The 15151-nt window shown below is 29.7% G+C and overlaps 1 protein-coding gene across 1 annotated transcript; it reads left to right on the top strand.

The window, feature by feature from the left end:
• Window positions 1–10742: 10742 nt before the first annotated feature.
• LOC107460818 (WAT1-related protein At4g08300) lies at window positions 10743–14263 on the top strand. The gene is made up of 7 exons (XM_016079228.3): window positions 10743–11057; window positions 11281–11343; window positions 12432–12548; window positions 12823–13066; window positions 13153–13311; window positions 13562–13713; window positions 13806–14263. Exons 1-7 carry the CDS (start codon window positions 10846–10848, stop codon window positions 14050–14052), a joined length of 1194 nt encoding a protein of 397 aa, XP_015934714.1. The 5' UTR covers window positions 10743–10845; the 3' UTR covers window positions 14053–14263.
• The last annotated feature ends 888 nt before the right edge of the window (window positions 14264–15151 follow it).

Here is a 15151-nt window from a genome sequence, read left to right as displayed (position 1 = left end):
GCCACAAGCTCTTCTCTTTTTTTTCTTTATTTGTTTGTTTGGATCTTTAATTTCGAGTAGTTGTACTGTGATTTATGATCTATTCCACTCTCGGTTTCTTTTAGGTGACTGACATTCCTAAATTGCTGTTGTAAAAATAAAAAGGCTTTATTTTATTTATATTTTTAAATGTGGATGGATTTTTTCTGTTGTTGGAGTTGAAAATTGTCATCTGTTTTAGGGTCTTCCAGCTAGTTAGGAATTTTAGACATGGATAAGTTCACATCTCCTCAAGGAGAAAGGATAGGTGATATTTTGTTTTGTGGAGGGTAAGAGTGTAAGACTAAGCTACTGAAGTGACCATCACTGCAAGTTGGAGATATACCATGTAATTAGAGGAAGAAGAAAGATTTTATTTTATGTTGTGTCTTGAACTACTATAGAAATCAGCTTGATCCAGTGAATTCTTAAAGGGGGTATGTGCTTTAGTGTTCTTCATGAACCTAGTATCATTAAATTATTTTCAATTTGTCTTTCATTTCTACCAGGTGATGAGAATGATTCTCCCAAAAGCAGTTTCGCTGCATACACTCAGCTAGCTGTCAATGCACAAAAGGACATTTAAGTGAAAATATCTTATTTTTAGTGTTTCAACATTTGAATTGGAATCCCAAGCTAATTGCTGCTCTGTCAAGTGTGTGAATTAATTAATTATCAATAATGCTTAAGCTTGCATGGGATGTTATACATTTAGTGAATTAATTAATTTATCAATATTACTTGGCAGCTTTGAGTTTTTTTGTTATTACAGTTACCAAAATTAATTAATTGGTTAACACAATAGATTAGCAATACTGAAGATCGGGATAAGATGAATGAGGTTGAAGGTGTGAAATCTGAGTTGATTAATGTTGATGAGAGTAAGGACAGATTTCACAAAATGCGCAGGTTCACTGACTATTTTCTTGAGTCAGAAGTTGTAGATTTCTTGTCTAAAGATCAATATCTAAAAAGACCAGAGGTATGGATTTAATTACCCTATATACAACTAAAATCCATGCAGAAATCCTCATATGTAGTTATTGTTTCATATTCTTTGATCATTTTATATTTGTTAATCATATGATCAGACAAATTTGCTGAATATTTTAATTGATTATCTTGATACAATTCTTAGGTGTCATTACTATCTTTGTGATTGTTGTCTGGTTGTGTAGGCTATTGAGTTTGGACGAAAGCCTGCTAGCAAACTCTTCTTTTATCATGTTCTTGAGTATGTCCAAGCATTTTATTTGACACTTTCAATTTCTGTTGTTTCAATTATGTTTTATCAGAAAGTTGACAATTCTATGGTGCCTTATTATTTTACTCTAGTGCCTTATTATTTTGATTTTATTTTTTGCATTTTTTTTGGTGATTTTGATACTTTTTGTTTTCTTAAATTTTTTTTATTTTTAGGTAACTACATCATCATTATTAACATAGAAATATTAATTCAATTTTGTTATTGATTTTGTATTTTTTACAATGCATTGAATTAGGATAGTTTGTATTGTGGAGTTATAGAGAACCGCCTTGAAATTTAGTTTACATAGAGCCCTTTAAAAGTGATAGTTGCTGTGATGCTAGGTTATAGCATAAAGGCTTAAAAATCTAAGTTAAGGATTCAAGTACAATTTCAAGAGGCAATACAAGACCGTGAGGAGCTAACAAAAGAAATAGATGTGCTAAAAAAAACTTAAAAAGCAACAAACACGCCAAAAGGAAGAATATGCTTGAGTGAAAGCTCAATTGGAAGCTCAACAAGCTGTTGTGAACTCTCTCATAGCGCGCTTTGACAATGAAACAAACTAGACCCTAAAGGTACTCCTAAAGTTGCTTATAGTTTTAATACATTTTCGCAGATGATTCCCATTTTATATTAGTATACTTTAATTTGTATATGGATCTATTTATCACATTTTACTTGTGTCATGGTTGAAAAATGACAAATGTCCTATTATTTGGTTTGATAAATTTGGTTGGGTATGGCTGAGACATAAGTTGTGAATTGGTTGTGTTTGTTGGAACCGTGGACGGTGAAAATATCCAAGTTTTAGGGGAGGTTTTGCCAAAATTTTTCTAAATATTTTGGATAAAACTTAGTGGAAAAATTATAATTAGTATTATATCTTGTTTCTAACTTTTTTGTTTCAATTTTTCTTATTTACAGGAGTGCTGAAATGGTGATCATATGCTACCTTGAGGGCTCAAGAATGTTTTGATGCATAGAGACACTAATCTATGTTAGAACTTTTATGTTTTGGTTGAACTAATCAATGTACTCACTAGCTAATGTTATTTTGTTTCAAGACAATTTTAGCTAAAAAGATCTTGTTTGACTTATGTATATTTTTGCATATTATATACATGTAAACTTGCTTATTAAAATCGTTAATATATTAGTTAATTTAAAAAATAATTTAGTAAATTATGCATGTAATTTGTAATAAAAAAAGTTGTTACAAAATAATTAATTTGCTTTCGTAACTAAAGAAAAAAATGTTACAAAATCATGTTACATTTTGTAACAAAATTTTTTGATAGGAAAAAAATTGACAGTCACGAAAAATACATTCAAGATCAAAATTTGTTATCACTTTGTAAAAGTTTCTGGTTTTTTGTATCAGAAAAAATTGTTACAAAATATGGTATTGAATTGTAACAGTTCCATTTTTCGTTACAAAAACTTTTTGTAACGGGACTTACTACAATGGACCCTTTTTTTGTTACAAAAAACTTTTGTTTTAAAATTTTGACGTTTTGTAACAATATTTTTTGTTACAAATGCGCCTTTTTCTTGTAGTGCAGCACGTCTGCTGTTCCCGGCTGTGGTGAACATCATCCAACATCTGCTGGAACCGTCGACCCATCCTGTAGTCGAATATATTCCAGATGGCCAGGTCATGCTAAGCATCCCAAATGAAGTGCAGCTGCACAACGAAGCTCTAAATTCATTTAGACAAGATAGAGGATATAAACTAGCTAAAAAGAATTAAAACAGAAACAATAAAAGTAATTACTGTCCATTTCTCAAACCAGCACTGTCTGGTCTCAGCGGAGATATTTGTATAGCTGGGCTAGGGCTGGTCGTACATCAGCTTGATGACATTCGTCATCTCCTAAGTACATGCGTTTGGGTTCGACAAAAACCTAACAACAACCCACAAACCAAAATCAATCTAAATTCACTCAACAGGAATTAATTTTTAGGAAATCTCAACAACAACAGGATTCATAATCAATAAAACTAGAAAACAAGAACCAGCAGCATTCCAAATCAACCTAAATCCACTAAATAGGAATCAATTTTCAAAAAATCTTAGCAACAACGAGAATCATAATCAATAAAACTAGAAAATAATAACCATCAGCATTCCAAATTAACATAAATCTACTAAATAAGAATAAATTTTTAGGAAATATCAGCAACAACAGGAATCATATTCAATAAAACTAGAAAATAATAGCCAGTAGCATTCCAAATCAACCTAAATCCAATAAAAAGGAATCAATTTTCTGGAAATCTACGCAACAAGAGGAATCATAATAAATAAAACTAGAAAATAATAAACAGGAAATACATGAGCATTGAACGTGATACTTACCCCGTGCCGTCATCAGGCCAAATGCGCAACTATACGATAGTAGGTGGTGGAGGGGCATCAGTTGCTGCCTCATTGCCATGGATAGACTCCGGGGTCGCGGCGTCCGTCACTGGACTCGGCATTATCGTGGATGCGGGTTGTTGAGCAATAGAAGGCGGTGGCATCACTGTGGATGGCGGAACGTAGTTTGAGTGAGGGACCATGATGAAAGGTTGGTCTGCTAAACTTGCAACCTGTGGCATGACCAGGGTGGTCAGAGTAGAGGGAAAGGATCCAGAAGTCTTGGGGATACTGGAGAAAACCCTACCTCTACCCCAACCACAGCTGCGACCACGACTGGCAGCCTGATCCGCTGCACCTCTTCCTATCGCCATATCTGCATGTATCAAAACTAGTCGTAACACAGTCAATGCACATCTTCCATATAATGTCAAATAACTCCAGTAACAATATTCAGCAATTCAGTTCAATAATCAAAACATTTTTTCAAAGTTCAAATTCAAAATCAAAATAAGAAAAAATTCAACAATCAATAAAACTTCAACATATTTGTAAACTCAAATTCAACCATCTTTAAACACGTATAAAAATACAGTCTCCATAATCATAGGAAAAAGGAAAAAATAATTAAATAAAAAACAAAAAATTTTTCACTCTACAAACAAAATCTGTTAGGAAAATATTTCTTTCAATATATAGTTTACATACATGTAGATATAATATATTAAAAGAAAAGCAGTTGGATAAAATAATCATACATAAATACCCATTTTTACTTTCATCAAACAGAAGAATAGGTTAAACTAGTTTTCTTTTTCAAATATGCATCCTTATTAAGCAACATATGCTTCAATATAACTTTATTTCTCATTATTTTTGGATCTGTTAAAATGGATAGTTTAGCAATTTTTTTAATTTACAACAAAATATTTTAGCCTATTATAGAGATTTCAATGAACAAAACAAATTATAATCTAATCAAATTTCAACATGCATCAGCATTAAGAATACAAGCTTCTATTTTTAATATTCACATTTGAATCTATTACCTATTATTGTAGAGGCAAAATTGATTCGAAGAGGACAAATTGGACAGTGGCGGTAGTGGTGGCAGTGACGAGCAGACACTAGAAAGGCGAAGCTGGGGAGCACGGTGGTGGCTCTATGGTGTGGCGCGGCGGTTCGAAGAACGGAAAAGGTTAACGGTGAAGTGGAACAGAGAGAAGAGGGAGAAGAAGAAGAATGAAGGGGTCTCGCCGGGGATGGGTGGGCTGACGGCGACGGAGAGGGGCTCTGGTGGTGGCAATGTCAGTGTCGGTGGCGGCAGAGGATCATTTTGGGGAGAGGAAAGGGAGAGGGAAGGAGATGGTGGTTTAGTGAGAGAAGGAGTGAATCTGAACGAGGGGGAAGAGAGTTCGTATTTTGAATTTACATCTCAGTTACCGTCGAACTTTTTTGACGATAAAACTTTGCGGTCACCAAAATGCATCGTTTCATTAATTGATTTTACCGTCAGAAAAATTCGCTGATAAATCCGACAGTAAATAATGCGCCATTTTATTTTTGTTTCTCTCCAATAATTACCGTCGGATTCCAAAATCCGCTAGTAATTACTAAACTTTACAAATTCGACATCATTGCTGCCAATAAATCCAACAGAAATTTTGTCGCTAACGGCCGACACTAAATCCGACAATAAATCTAATAGTACTCAACGTTTTTCTCTCGTAGTAATTCCTTTAAATTATAGAACGACGATGACTTAGTTTGCAAGTAATATTTCATTGCCATAGAAACTTTTTGGAGATTCATATGCGAAACTTCAAGATGTGATTGCAAGTTTCCAATGATCGGCTCCAAATTTTCAGCCCGTGGGCACAATTAGCTACTACAACATTGGTGGCTTCTCCTTCTTTTAAAATCCAAGAATATCCCACGACTTATTTATGTGTAGCCCATGGCAATTTCTGACACGCTTATGCTGCACCTAAATCGTGGTGCTTTCATGTGTTTTAAGTTCAGATTTCTAAACACTATGATACATCCATTGGTACCATTTATTTATTGAATCGTTTTCAGCACATAAATTATGGTGATTTTTGGTGTTTTACATAATATTTTAAAACTTGGTGAGAATCTACAGTCTACAATTTATATAATAAATGAGAAGAAAAAATTATAATGAATTGAATTTTAGAGCAATTTGACAAATTTGTAACTCATTTCGATTAAATAAGTAAATTATCCTCATATTTATTAGGATATTAGGTATCAATAATCACAATGGGACGAAAATGTCGTTTTTTGATATATCCATTTTCCTTTTTAGATGCCTCTAGCAACTCTATTATAAGTGGAAGCCTAACTGAACTTTATAAAGGAAAATCAAAGTTGAAAGAAAGGGAAAAGCAATATACGTAGTTATGCATTCTACAAATTCATAATGTTTTAAAAAATGTTTATTTTCATATCTCAAAAAAAGGGGGAAGAAATTTTGGTTTAAATTAAATTTTGTTTCGAAAAGAAGGCAACTAATAAAGTTATGAATAATTTCATACGAAAATGACATCACGTATATGAACACAAATAATGGTGAGTCGGAATATTAAAGAAAAAAAAAACAATTAGAATTTGTTTTATTTAATATTCATTAATTATTAAATAAGACAAGTTTTGATTGATTTTAGTCAAATTTTCTTTTGTTATTAAATATTTTTGTTTATTTATTTGTTTATATTTTCCAGAGTGTGGGATCTGTTGTAATAATTGAAATCCAAAGAGGCCACAGAGTAATTAATTGGCTAGAAAAGACATGCTTAAGAAAATAAAATTCAACCTTAATGTTCCTTTTTCATTCTTTAAATTTAACTGATTGTGACCCCTCAGATGTTGATAAACATGTGTGTTATCATTATTATTACATGTAACATGTTTTTTTCCAAATCCACTCGCTGTTATTTACTGCTTACTCCAATAATTGTTACTTTCTTAATTAGAGTTAGATATCAACCAGAAGAGATCGAGTATCATATAGACGCTAACAATTTGACAATGTATACTAATTAACTAGATATTCCAAGGCTAAGTTAAGGTGAAATAATAGAGAGAGAAAAAAAATAGTTCCTTCCTTTTTTTTTTTGAAAAAATTTAGTAAGATTAAATTGGATTAATAATTTTTTTTTGTAATATTATATAAGTGTCTGAAGCTCGATCGAAAGAGTTCATTTGCTTTTATTAAAGTAGTTTTTTTTTCTTTTAAATATTTTTGTTGGCCAATGCTAATTCGCTACAAAAAAAAGAATTAAAAAGTGCAAAAGATTTTTGAAAATTAACTTATTATTAAAAATAAAAAAGAAAAAAGTAAAAAACATAAAATAAAAAACCAAAATTCTAGATCTAAATTATTGATATAAAATATAATTAAAAATTAAAATTTATTTAATTAATAAACAGTACAACACATTTTACTTAATAAGGAGTTTAGATGATCTATTTTTCACTCCTATAAAAAAGTAATAATTAAACTAAAAAATATTTGAGAGATAATACAAAATCAGCCAAAAGTAATCCAAAGTTTATTTATTTAGTATTTCTTAATTACCATCTATCTTATTTTGCATTCCTTAGCTTAATTGCGGTTGAAATAATTGAGTAGTATTAGTTGTAATAAGTATAATAATTATAAATATTACATGCATAAAATTATAAATATTAAATTAAATAAAATAATTTTAAATTATTATCTTCTTAATACACATTGCTGCAATTAAACATTGTTGATTTCAATCATAACACGATTAGAAAATTATTAAAAAAAAAACCATGAAAAGCAACACAAATACAACATCAAATAATAGAACGCCTCCAATATTATATGTTCTAAGTTTGATATATTATTATTTATGTGTTTTTATTTAATAATTTAAATTTTTTTGATATATAAAATTTTATACAGGACAAAGCTAGACAAATTTAATATTGTGATTGTTCAACAAATTTAGACATTGTTGGACTAGTGCTGGGGCGAGGTTTTGAGATGAGGTTCCACTTTACTCTTAAATTAGCTGCGAGGCAACAACATTGTGGACAGAAGGTTTCATTCCATAGAATGTGTTCTGCTTGTACGTTCTGGGAGACAAGTATGGAATGTGTTCTGCTTATACATTCTGGGAGACAAGTTAGCTCTCAGTGACGAACGATTGCTGAGCTTCCATTTTTAATGCCGAATTATGAGTTCTATTAGTTCGAATTTTTCTTCCAACAAGATGTGACTTGTGAGCGATTAAGAGGAGGAAAGTGTACCTATAAAGGTACTCTAATACTTAAGTCTATTTAAATAAATATTTTATCTTATTTTTATATACGGCGAGGTCTTTGTCAGTTATATTTCGTGTAATTATATCGGTCTTGGGAAGATTCGTAATGTATCCAATTATTGTACTGTTTAGTCAGACGTTAGGATCATGGGTATCATTCGGTCGAATTATAACTCGTATTTGTGACTGTCATATCACAATGAAAGGATAAAATTAACAAATTTTCATCAAACTTTATCGTGTGCACTGAGGGAAAACAATGAAAAGAAAAAAAATAGAGGAAGAAGAGGGAGATAAGAGATTGAGGAAGATGAAAGACAGAGAAAGATGGTTGATTGTGCAGAAGATTTAAAAAAAATATCTTCTGATAACATATTGAGTTAAAGATTAATGATAATTGAACTCAAAGTAGAAAAAAATTAGAGTATAATTGATTCTAAAATACATTTTGTTATATAAAAAATTGGTAAAAATTTAAGTGCAGTAAGTTAATAGATGAGAGTCGTTAAATAATTTGAATGATTTGACTAAATTTTCATCTAATCATTTTCAGTTATTAACTTCATGTAAAGTTAACTGCACTTGAGTTTTCACCGTAAAGATTACACGGTAAAATATAACTAACATGTTAACTAACAAGTGCAACTAATTATTAACAAATTAACTAACTTAGTAAGTTAAATTACAAACAACTAATTAACTATTTCAACCATAGCAATGGAAAGAACGGCCATGAACCCTAATTAAGTAAATTGTGTAGACTCCTCCATTCATATGTATGTTGTGGCTCAGTTATCATTAACTCCATTATTAATGGTAAGTCCTTGCATCATCATCAGCATCTATCAGATTCCATCGTGTCGCATTTTGGATGAAAGGAATATAAGATGATGTGAGGGCACCAAATTCTCCAAAGTCAAAATATGTACCATGCATTAATATTAATATGCTTTAATGCTTATATTTATCTTGTATACATATTTATAATAATATACATAATATAACCTCATTAGGTTAATCCACACTCCCACAAAATGAGATTTGAGTAATATTCCATATTCTCAAATAAAATATAATTCCATTATTATGCTGGATTATGATGACAAATAATGACGTGCGTATATCTATAAAAAAAAATCTAATTTATAATGATTATAAAAAAGTTAACAACTAACTATTATAAGAAAATAATTTAAATTATTTTAATTAAAATCATGATTAATTGTTATAAATTAGTATTTTATATTGTCATAAAACTATTTCATCTAAGAAAATTAAAAGAGCTTCTTTTGAATTTGTTTAAACTTTTTCATAATTTTTTTTATTTTTGTTTTTATTTTATGCTATTTTTTTAAAAGTTTAACAAATATTGAAATAGAAGTTTTGATACGATATGATGAAATTATTTTTTTTAAAAAAATTTAAATTAATAAAAAAAATATCTAAATGATTATATCTTTAACACACATTACCTATAAAAATAAAATTAAGATTAGTGAGATACAGACATATATATTACATTACTTTTTGACAAACACTAAATTATGTTATCATATGCTCAATAATTAAGAGACATATATGCTAGAATGCATCCACCAAGTTAAACGAATAATGAAAAATTTCACTCATCCTTAGCTTCTTCTTTCTTCTAAATGGTGTCCACATATACAGCACCCACTCTACTTACTTAACACCACCTGCTGGGAACACAAATTAATTATTGCTTGCGTCATGGATCAAGCACTAAGCATAATTTTCATTTGGTGGTCAATAATATCCTCCCACTTCCCAAAATGAAACAAACACAGAAAGAAATAGAATAATAACAAATTTACACAATAGGAGCACACAGACATGATACAGATTATGTGAAAAAAAAGTAAAAAACTATTGAATTCTAGCTCATATGTTATTAAATTAGAACAAAAAGCCTTTAGACTTTAGAGTAACATGTGATTATAGAGAGACCTGGCTAAGTTATCAAACAAAATATTTTAAAAAAGTTTTTTTTTAACTGAAAATTGGGAGATTCAAATCCGCGATCTCTTAGGTGAGTATAGAGAGACTTTGTCGTTTGAGTTATAACTCATTGGCTAAAAAACGTTAGTTCATATAAAATTATTTAGTGTATATATACACAAATATCATTTGTTAAATCAACCATTCATATAAAATATATCTTTATAAAATATCAAATTATTTAAAATAAAAAAGTGATATGAGACAAATTAAATTAAAGGAGTTTAATGAAATAATTTATTTTAAACATTTAACTTTTTAAATGAAAATTTATGAATAATTATATATCTAATATATTTTGTCATGCAATTTGATATATTATATAACAAAAAAAAAAGTTTAGAGGCCAGCAATTTTATTAAATTCTGGCCAATATATAACCAGCAAAAAAAAGTGAATAATTCTACACTATTAAATGAAATCTCACACCATTACAAACATTATTGAATTATTGATGGTTACTTCATGACTACTGGCCCTACACTCCTCTAATATTTTAAAACAATTTAAGTTGCTTAACAATTATATTTTTTTGCAGACACTATAGAGATCTTGCTTGTAATTGTAATGGTTAAAAGAGTATTCTAGTAATTTGTAGGAACAAGGAAGCGGGTTAATGTAATTGGAAAAATGAATGGATAAGGGGAATCTGTGTTGGGGGTGAAAAAATATTGAGGTGAGAGAGTTAGTGGCAGAAGTAGTGTTGTGTGAAACTGGTGCTTCTTTTTAATTGCCTTTTTTGTTCTATAAGAACCCCCATTTCTCATTTCATTGTGTCACCCACAAACTCACACAAACTAAAAGCTCTTCTCTCCTTCCCATTTATATATACACAGAGAGAGAGAGAGGTGTGTTTTGTGTGTGATATCATATCCATCATCAACATGGAGGAGCAAAATGGTGGTGGAAAATGGAGTGAGGGGTTTCATAGATTGAAGCCATACCTAGCAATAATATCCCTGCAATTTGGTTATTCAGGGATGTATATAATAACCATGGTTTCATTCAAGCATGGCATGAGTCATTGGATTCTCTCTGTTTATCGCCATGTTGTTGCTGCTGTCATCATAACCCCTTTTGCTCTTGTTCTCGAAAAGTATATATACCCTTATTCTTCTTTCTCGCACTTTAATTTTGATGCACTAATATTATAAAATATTTTATACAATAATTAAATCATATTTATTTTTTTATAATTATTTAAAATAGTTTAATATAGTTAAATAGACGTGTAAAATTATTTTATAATATGACTGTATCAAAATTAAATTCTAAGTTAATTAGGGTAACTTCGTTTTAATTTCATTGTATGTTTGCAGAAAAATAAGGCCAAAGATGACCCTTCCAATCTTCCTCAGAATAGTGGCGCTTGGTTTACTTGAGTAAGTTTCTCTTCCTCAAAAACCATCTTCTACCTCATTCTCTCTGATTATCTTCATGAAATGTGTCAAAAATGTTTTTATCTTCACATGCATGCATGCAGGACTAACTACCTCTGTCTACCTCTGTTTAATATAAAATTGCCATAAAAAGTTTTTTTATATATAAATTTAAACTAATATAAAAAAATATATGAATGGTTATATTTTTAATAGATTTTTTTATAGAAGAATTTTTTGTGTATTTTTATTATTTTTATATTAATATTTGAAATAATTTTTTTAAGACTTCAAATTATCTAACATAATACTTAATTTTTGTAATGATAGTTTTTAAAAAGTTTTGTACATCGTATAGTAGCAACTTATTTTAAAGTATATTTCTTTGTTAACAATAAATAACTAAATAATAAAAATTAATTGATTAGCTAATAAAAATGACGTCTCTTATTGGCCCACACCTTTTTATAGTGGAGAGATGATGTTGAAGAAAGTAAGAAAACAACAAAACGCAGCGTTTAGTTTCCACAAGAAATGTTCATTTCTCACCTGCTGCCAATAATAATATTAATATATTAATCAAGCCATGCAAAAGCTAGTAGGCAGGCACTTAGATTTGGCGTTAGTAATATATATATATCATGCTCCACATATTTACATAATAAGGCCAATTTGATGTCTCCGTAGGATCATACAAGGATTCCTAAATATAAATATAACTAACGTGTTTGTTGTGATAGAAACACATTATAATTATTACAATAAATTATAATTTTATTCTTAATTTTGGCTAAAGACTAGATAATTAGTAGAGGCGCCAGATAACCAAGTTGTCTCTTTGGTGCGTGATAATTTCATTATAGCAATTTAAAAAAAAATTAACGATAATAAAGATAAAAATTACTTATTATAAAATCTATTTAAGTAGAAATTTAGGTATTCACTTATTAACTTCACGTAAAGAATATTTATAGTTTGTACTTATTAAAAATTATTTAACAGTTCGCAGTTATTTGTAGTTTGTAGTTATTAAAAGTTATTTTTATTTTGATTTATGAAAAATATTAATTGTTACAATGGAAATGGAACAGGCCAGTGCTAGATCAGAATTTGTATAACATGGGGATGAAGACAACCTCAACAACGTTTGCATCCGCCACAGTTAATGTCCTCCCAGCCATTACTTTTATAATGGCACTCATTTTCAGGTAAAACAATTTCTCTATAACTTCTTCGCCATAACATTAAAGCTATATTCTTATGTATAGTTGCATCTGTCACCAAACACCTTTTATTTCAAATAAAGTTTAAATTCTTAATCACGGAAAAAATAGTCAGAATTTGTATTATTTAATATTTATTAGTTGTTCTTAGAATTAATAAATATTAAATAATAAGATAAATTTTGACTATTTTTTTTGTTACCAAATATTTCCGTCTAACATAATAAGTTAAATTTTGTTGTGGTAATTAATTAACCAGGTTAGAGTCAGTGAACTTCAAAAAATTCCAGAGTGTAGCCAAGGTGATTGGAACGGCAATAACGGTATCCGGAGCCATGGTTATGACCTTGTACAAAGGCCCAGCCTTTCAGCTCATCAAGGGAGGAGGAGCCTTCGCCCACCACGGCAGCGCCGACACCGAGCCCACCGATCAGCACTGGGCCTTGGGAACACTTGAGCTCATTGCCAGCTTAGTTAGTTGGGCCGGCTTCTTTATTTTACAAGTAATAAGCTCATATCATATGTCATATATATTATCCAAATATTTCACCATTTTAATTAATACATATATTTGTTTTTTGAATTATAGTCATTCACTTTGAAGAAGTACCCAGCTGAATTATCCCTTACAGCTTGGATTTGCGTGATGGGTATTATTGAAGGTTCAATTGCATCTTTTATATTTGAGAGAGACTTAAGCGTTTGGGTCATAGGCTGGGATTCAAGGCTCCTTGCTTGTGTTTATTCTGTGAGTATTATTCATGTTATATTCTTCTATCAGTTTAAGTTTTTAAAATGAGTCATTTGAGATTTGTGTCCCAATAAATTTAAAACTATTAAAAATATAACTATTTATATTATTTTTTTTATTATCTTAAATTTTTAAAATGAATAATTTTATGACATTATTATTTTTTTAGTATAATTTTTTATTTATTTCTAGAGTTAAATACTAGTTAGAATAAAAGATTAATTAATTTTTGTAACAATAAATATAGGGGGTAGTATGTTCTGGAATGGCATACTATGTACAAGGTGTTGTGAGCAGGGAGCGTGGACCAGTTTTCTTGACTTCTTTCAGCCCTCTATGTATGATCATCACTGCTGCATTGGGTTCCCTTGTCTTAGCTGAAAAAGTTCATATGGGAAGGTAAAAAAACAAAAAAAAACTTTTATTATTATCACAATATTTTTTTAATATTTATATAAAATATTTTACACTGTTAATACATCATTTTGCAGTGTGTTTGGAGCGATTTTAATAGTGTGCGGGTTGTACACGTTTGTGTGGGCGAAAAGCAAAGACCATAACACAAGCGAGATAGGAAAAGGTAAAGATCAAGGGTTGCCAATCAAGGATGGTATAAGATCATCAGAACCGGACGTTTTCGACGGCATCGAGATCAACGGCCATGATCCAACAATGTTCAAGAAAGGTGCAGGGAATAAGAGTAGTACTGGTGTTCCACCTCATGCACCAGCATTATGAATAACTTGAACCTGGGGGTGTCCTTAATTAATCATCATGGATATTGTAACAATCAATTAAATTTTCCATCCCCATTATTAATTACTACTTAAGATAGAGAGGTTATAGAAAGATTTTGTGACACCAAAAATCTTTCTTAACCCACATGTTTCACTGGCTTTTCAGTCATCTTTATATATATATGTAACTTTTTTTTGTCCTTTTTCTTTAACCCTCTTCTTTTTTTTTTGTTCTTGTTCCTTGAACTTATAGTGTGCATCAAATAATGTAATGAGGCTTTAATTTTGTCTCTGTCATTATTGTCCGAATGTTCTTTCTCATATTCTTCATTCTTTATTCCCTCCTAATTAATTCATGTGTTAAAATCCAATATATATAATCTAATGGGATGTGCTTAATTAATCAATGATTAATCAAACGATGAAAATAATATTGTTTAATGAAATAAAATAAATATGTTCTTCGCAATACAAAGTTAAAATAATATATTTTTTTGTTTATTGAAAAAAAAATTAGTTTCTGAAGAAACAAGATGAAATCAAATCAAAGGCTTAAACAGTTAAAATTGGTCAGAAAAGATCCTTCAATTCAGGTATAGTTCCTTAATTACTTTACTTAGAAGCTAGCTAGCTAGGTGGAAAAGAAAAAGAATGATTGATCTATGATCCTACACATAATATTCATATATTATTCCATGAATGATGAGGTCATTGGATTCATATATGGCAAAGTATTCAAGGATTTGACAGTGTGGTGTTTGTGTCAGCAATTCCCAATTTCCATTGATGAATCCAACCAACAGAATCAAATTCAGATTCCTTATGCAACTTATTACTCAGGACCCTACATACACTATGCTTCAACAAAAACAACTTTTAGTGATAAATTTTTTTATCGATAATAACAAAATAATTATTATATATTATATTTAACCTATTATTTTTGTAATGATTATGTATTTCTCATTATTATTATATATTATAGTGACAATTATATTTTTTTTGCGACTATTAAAATTTTTTTTACTGACAACCTTTTAGCAACAAAATAAAGATAATTAATATTTAATTGACGCTAAATATATTATTATCATTTATTT

Source organism: Arachis duranensis, chromosome 8, assembly GCF_000817695.3.
Source record: "Arachis duranensis cultivar V14167 chromosome 8, aradu.V14167.gnm2.J7QH, whole genome shotgun sequence".
In the NCBI taxonomy this organism is placed as follows: Eukaryota; Viridiplantae; Streptophyta; class Magnoliopsida; order Fabales; family Fabaceae; genus Arachis; species Arachis duranensis.
Note: the sequence above shows the minus strand (reverse complement) of the source record. Positions and strands in the feature narration are given on the sequence as shown.

Coding starts and splice junctions, on each gene's coding strand:
- LOC107460818 (XM_016079228.3), top strand. CDS start 10,846: ATGGAGGAGCAAAATGGTGGTGGAAAATGGAGTGAGGGGTTTCATAGA. Junction 12,549..12,822: donor ATAATGGCACTCATTTTCAG/GTAAAACAATTT, acceptor TTAATTAACCAG/GTTAGAGTCAGTGAACTTCA. Junction 13,312..13,561: donor TCCTTGCTTGTGTTTATTCT/GTGAGTATTATT, acceptor CAATAAATATAG/GGGGTAGTATGTTCTGGAAT.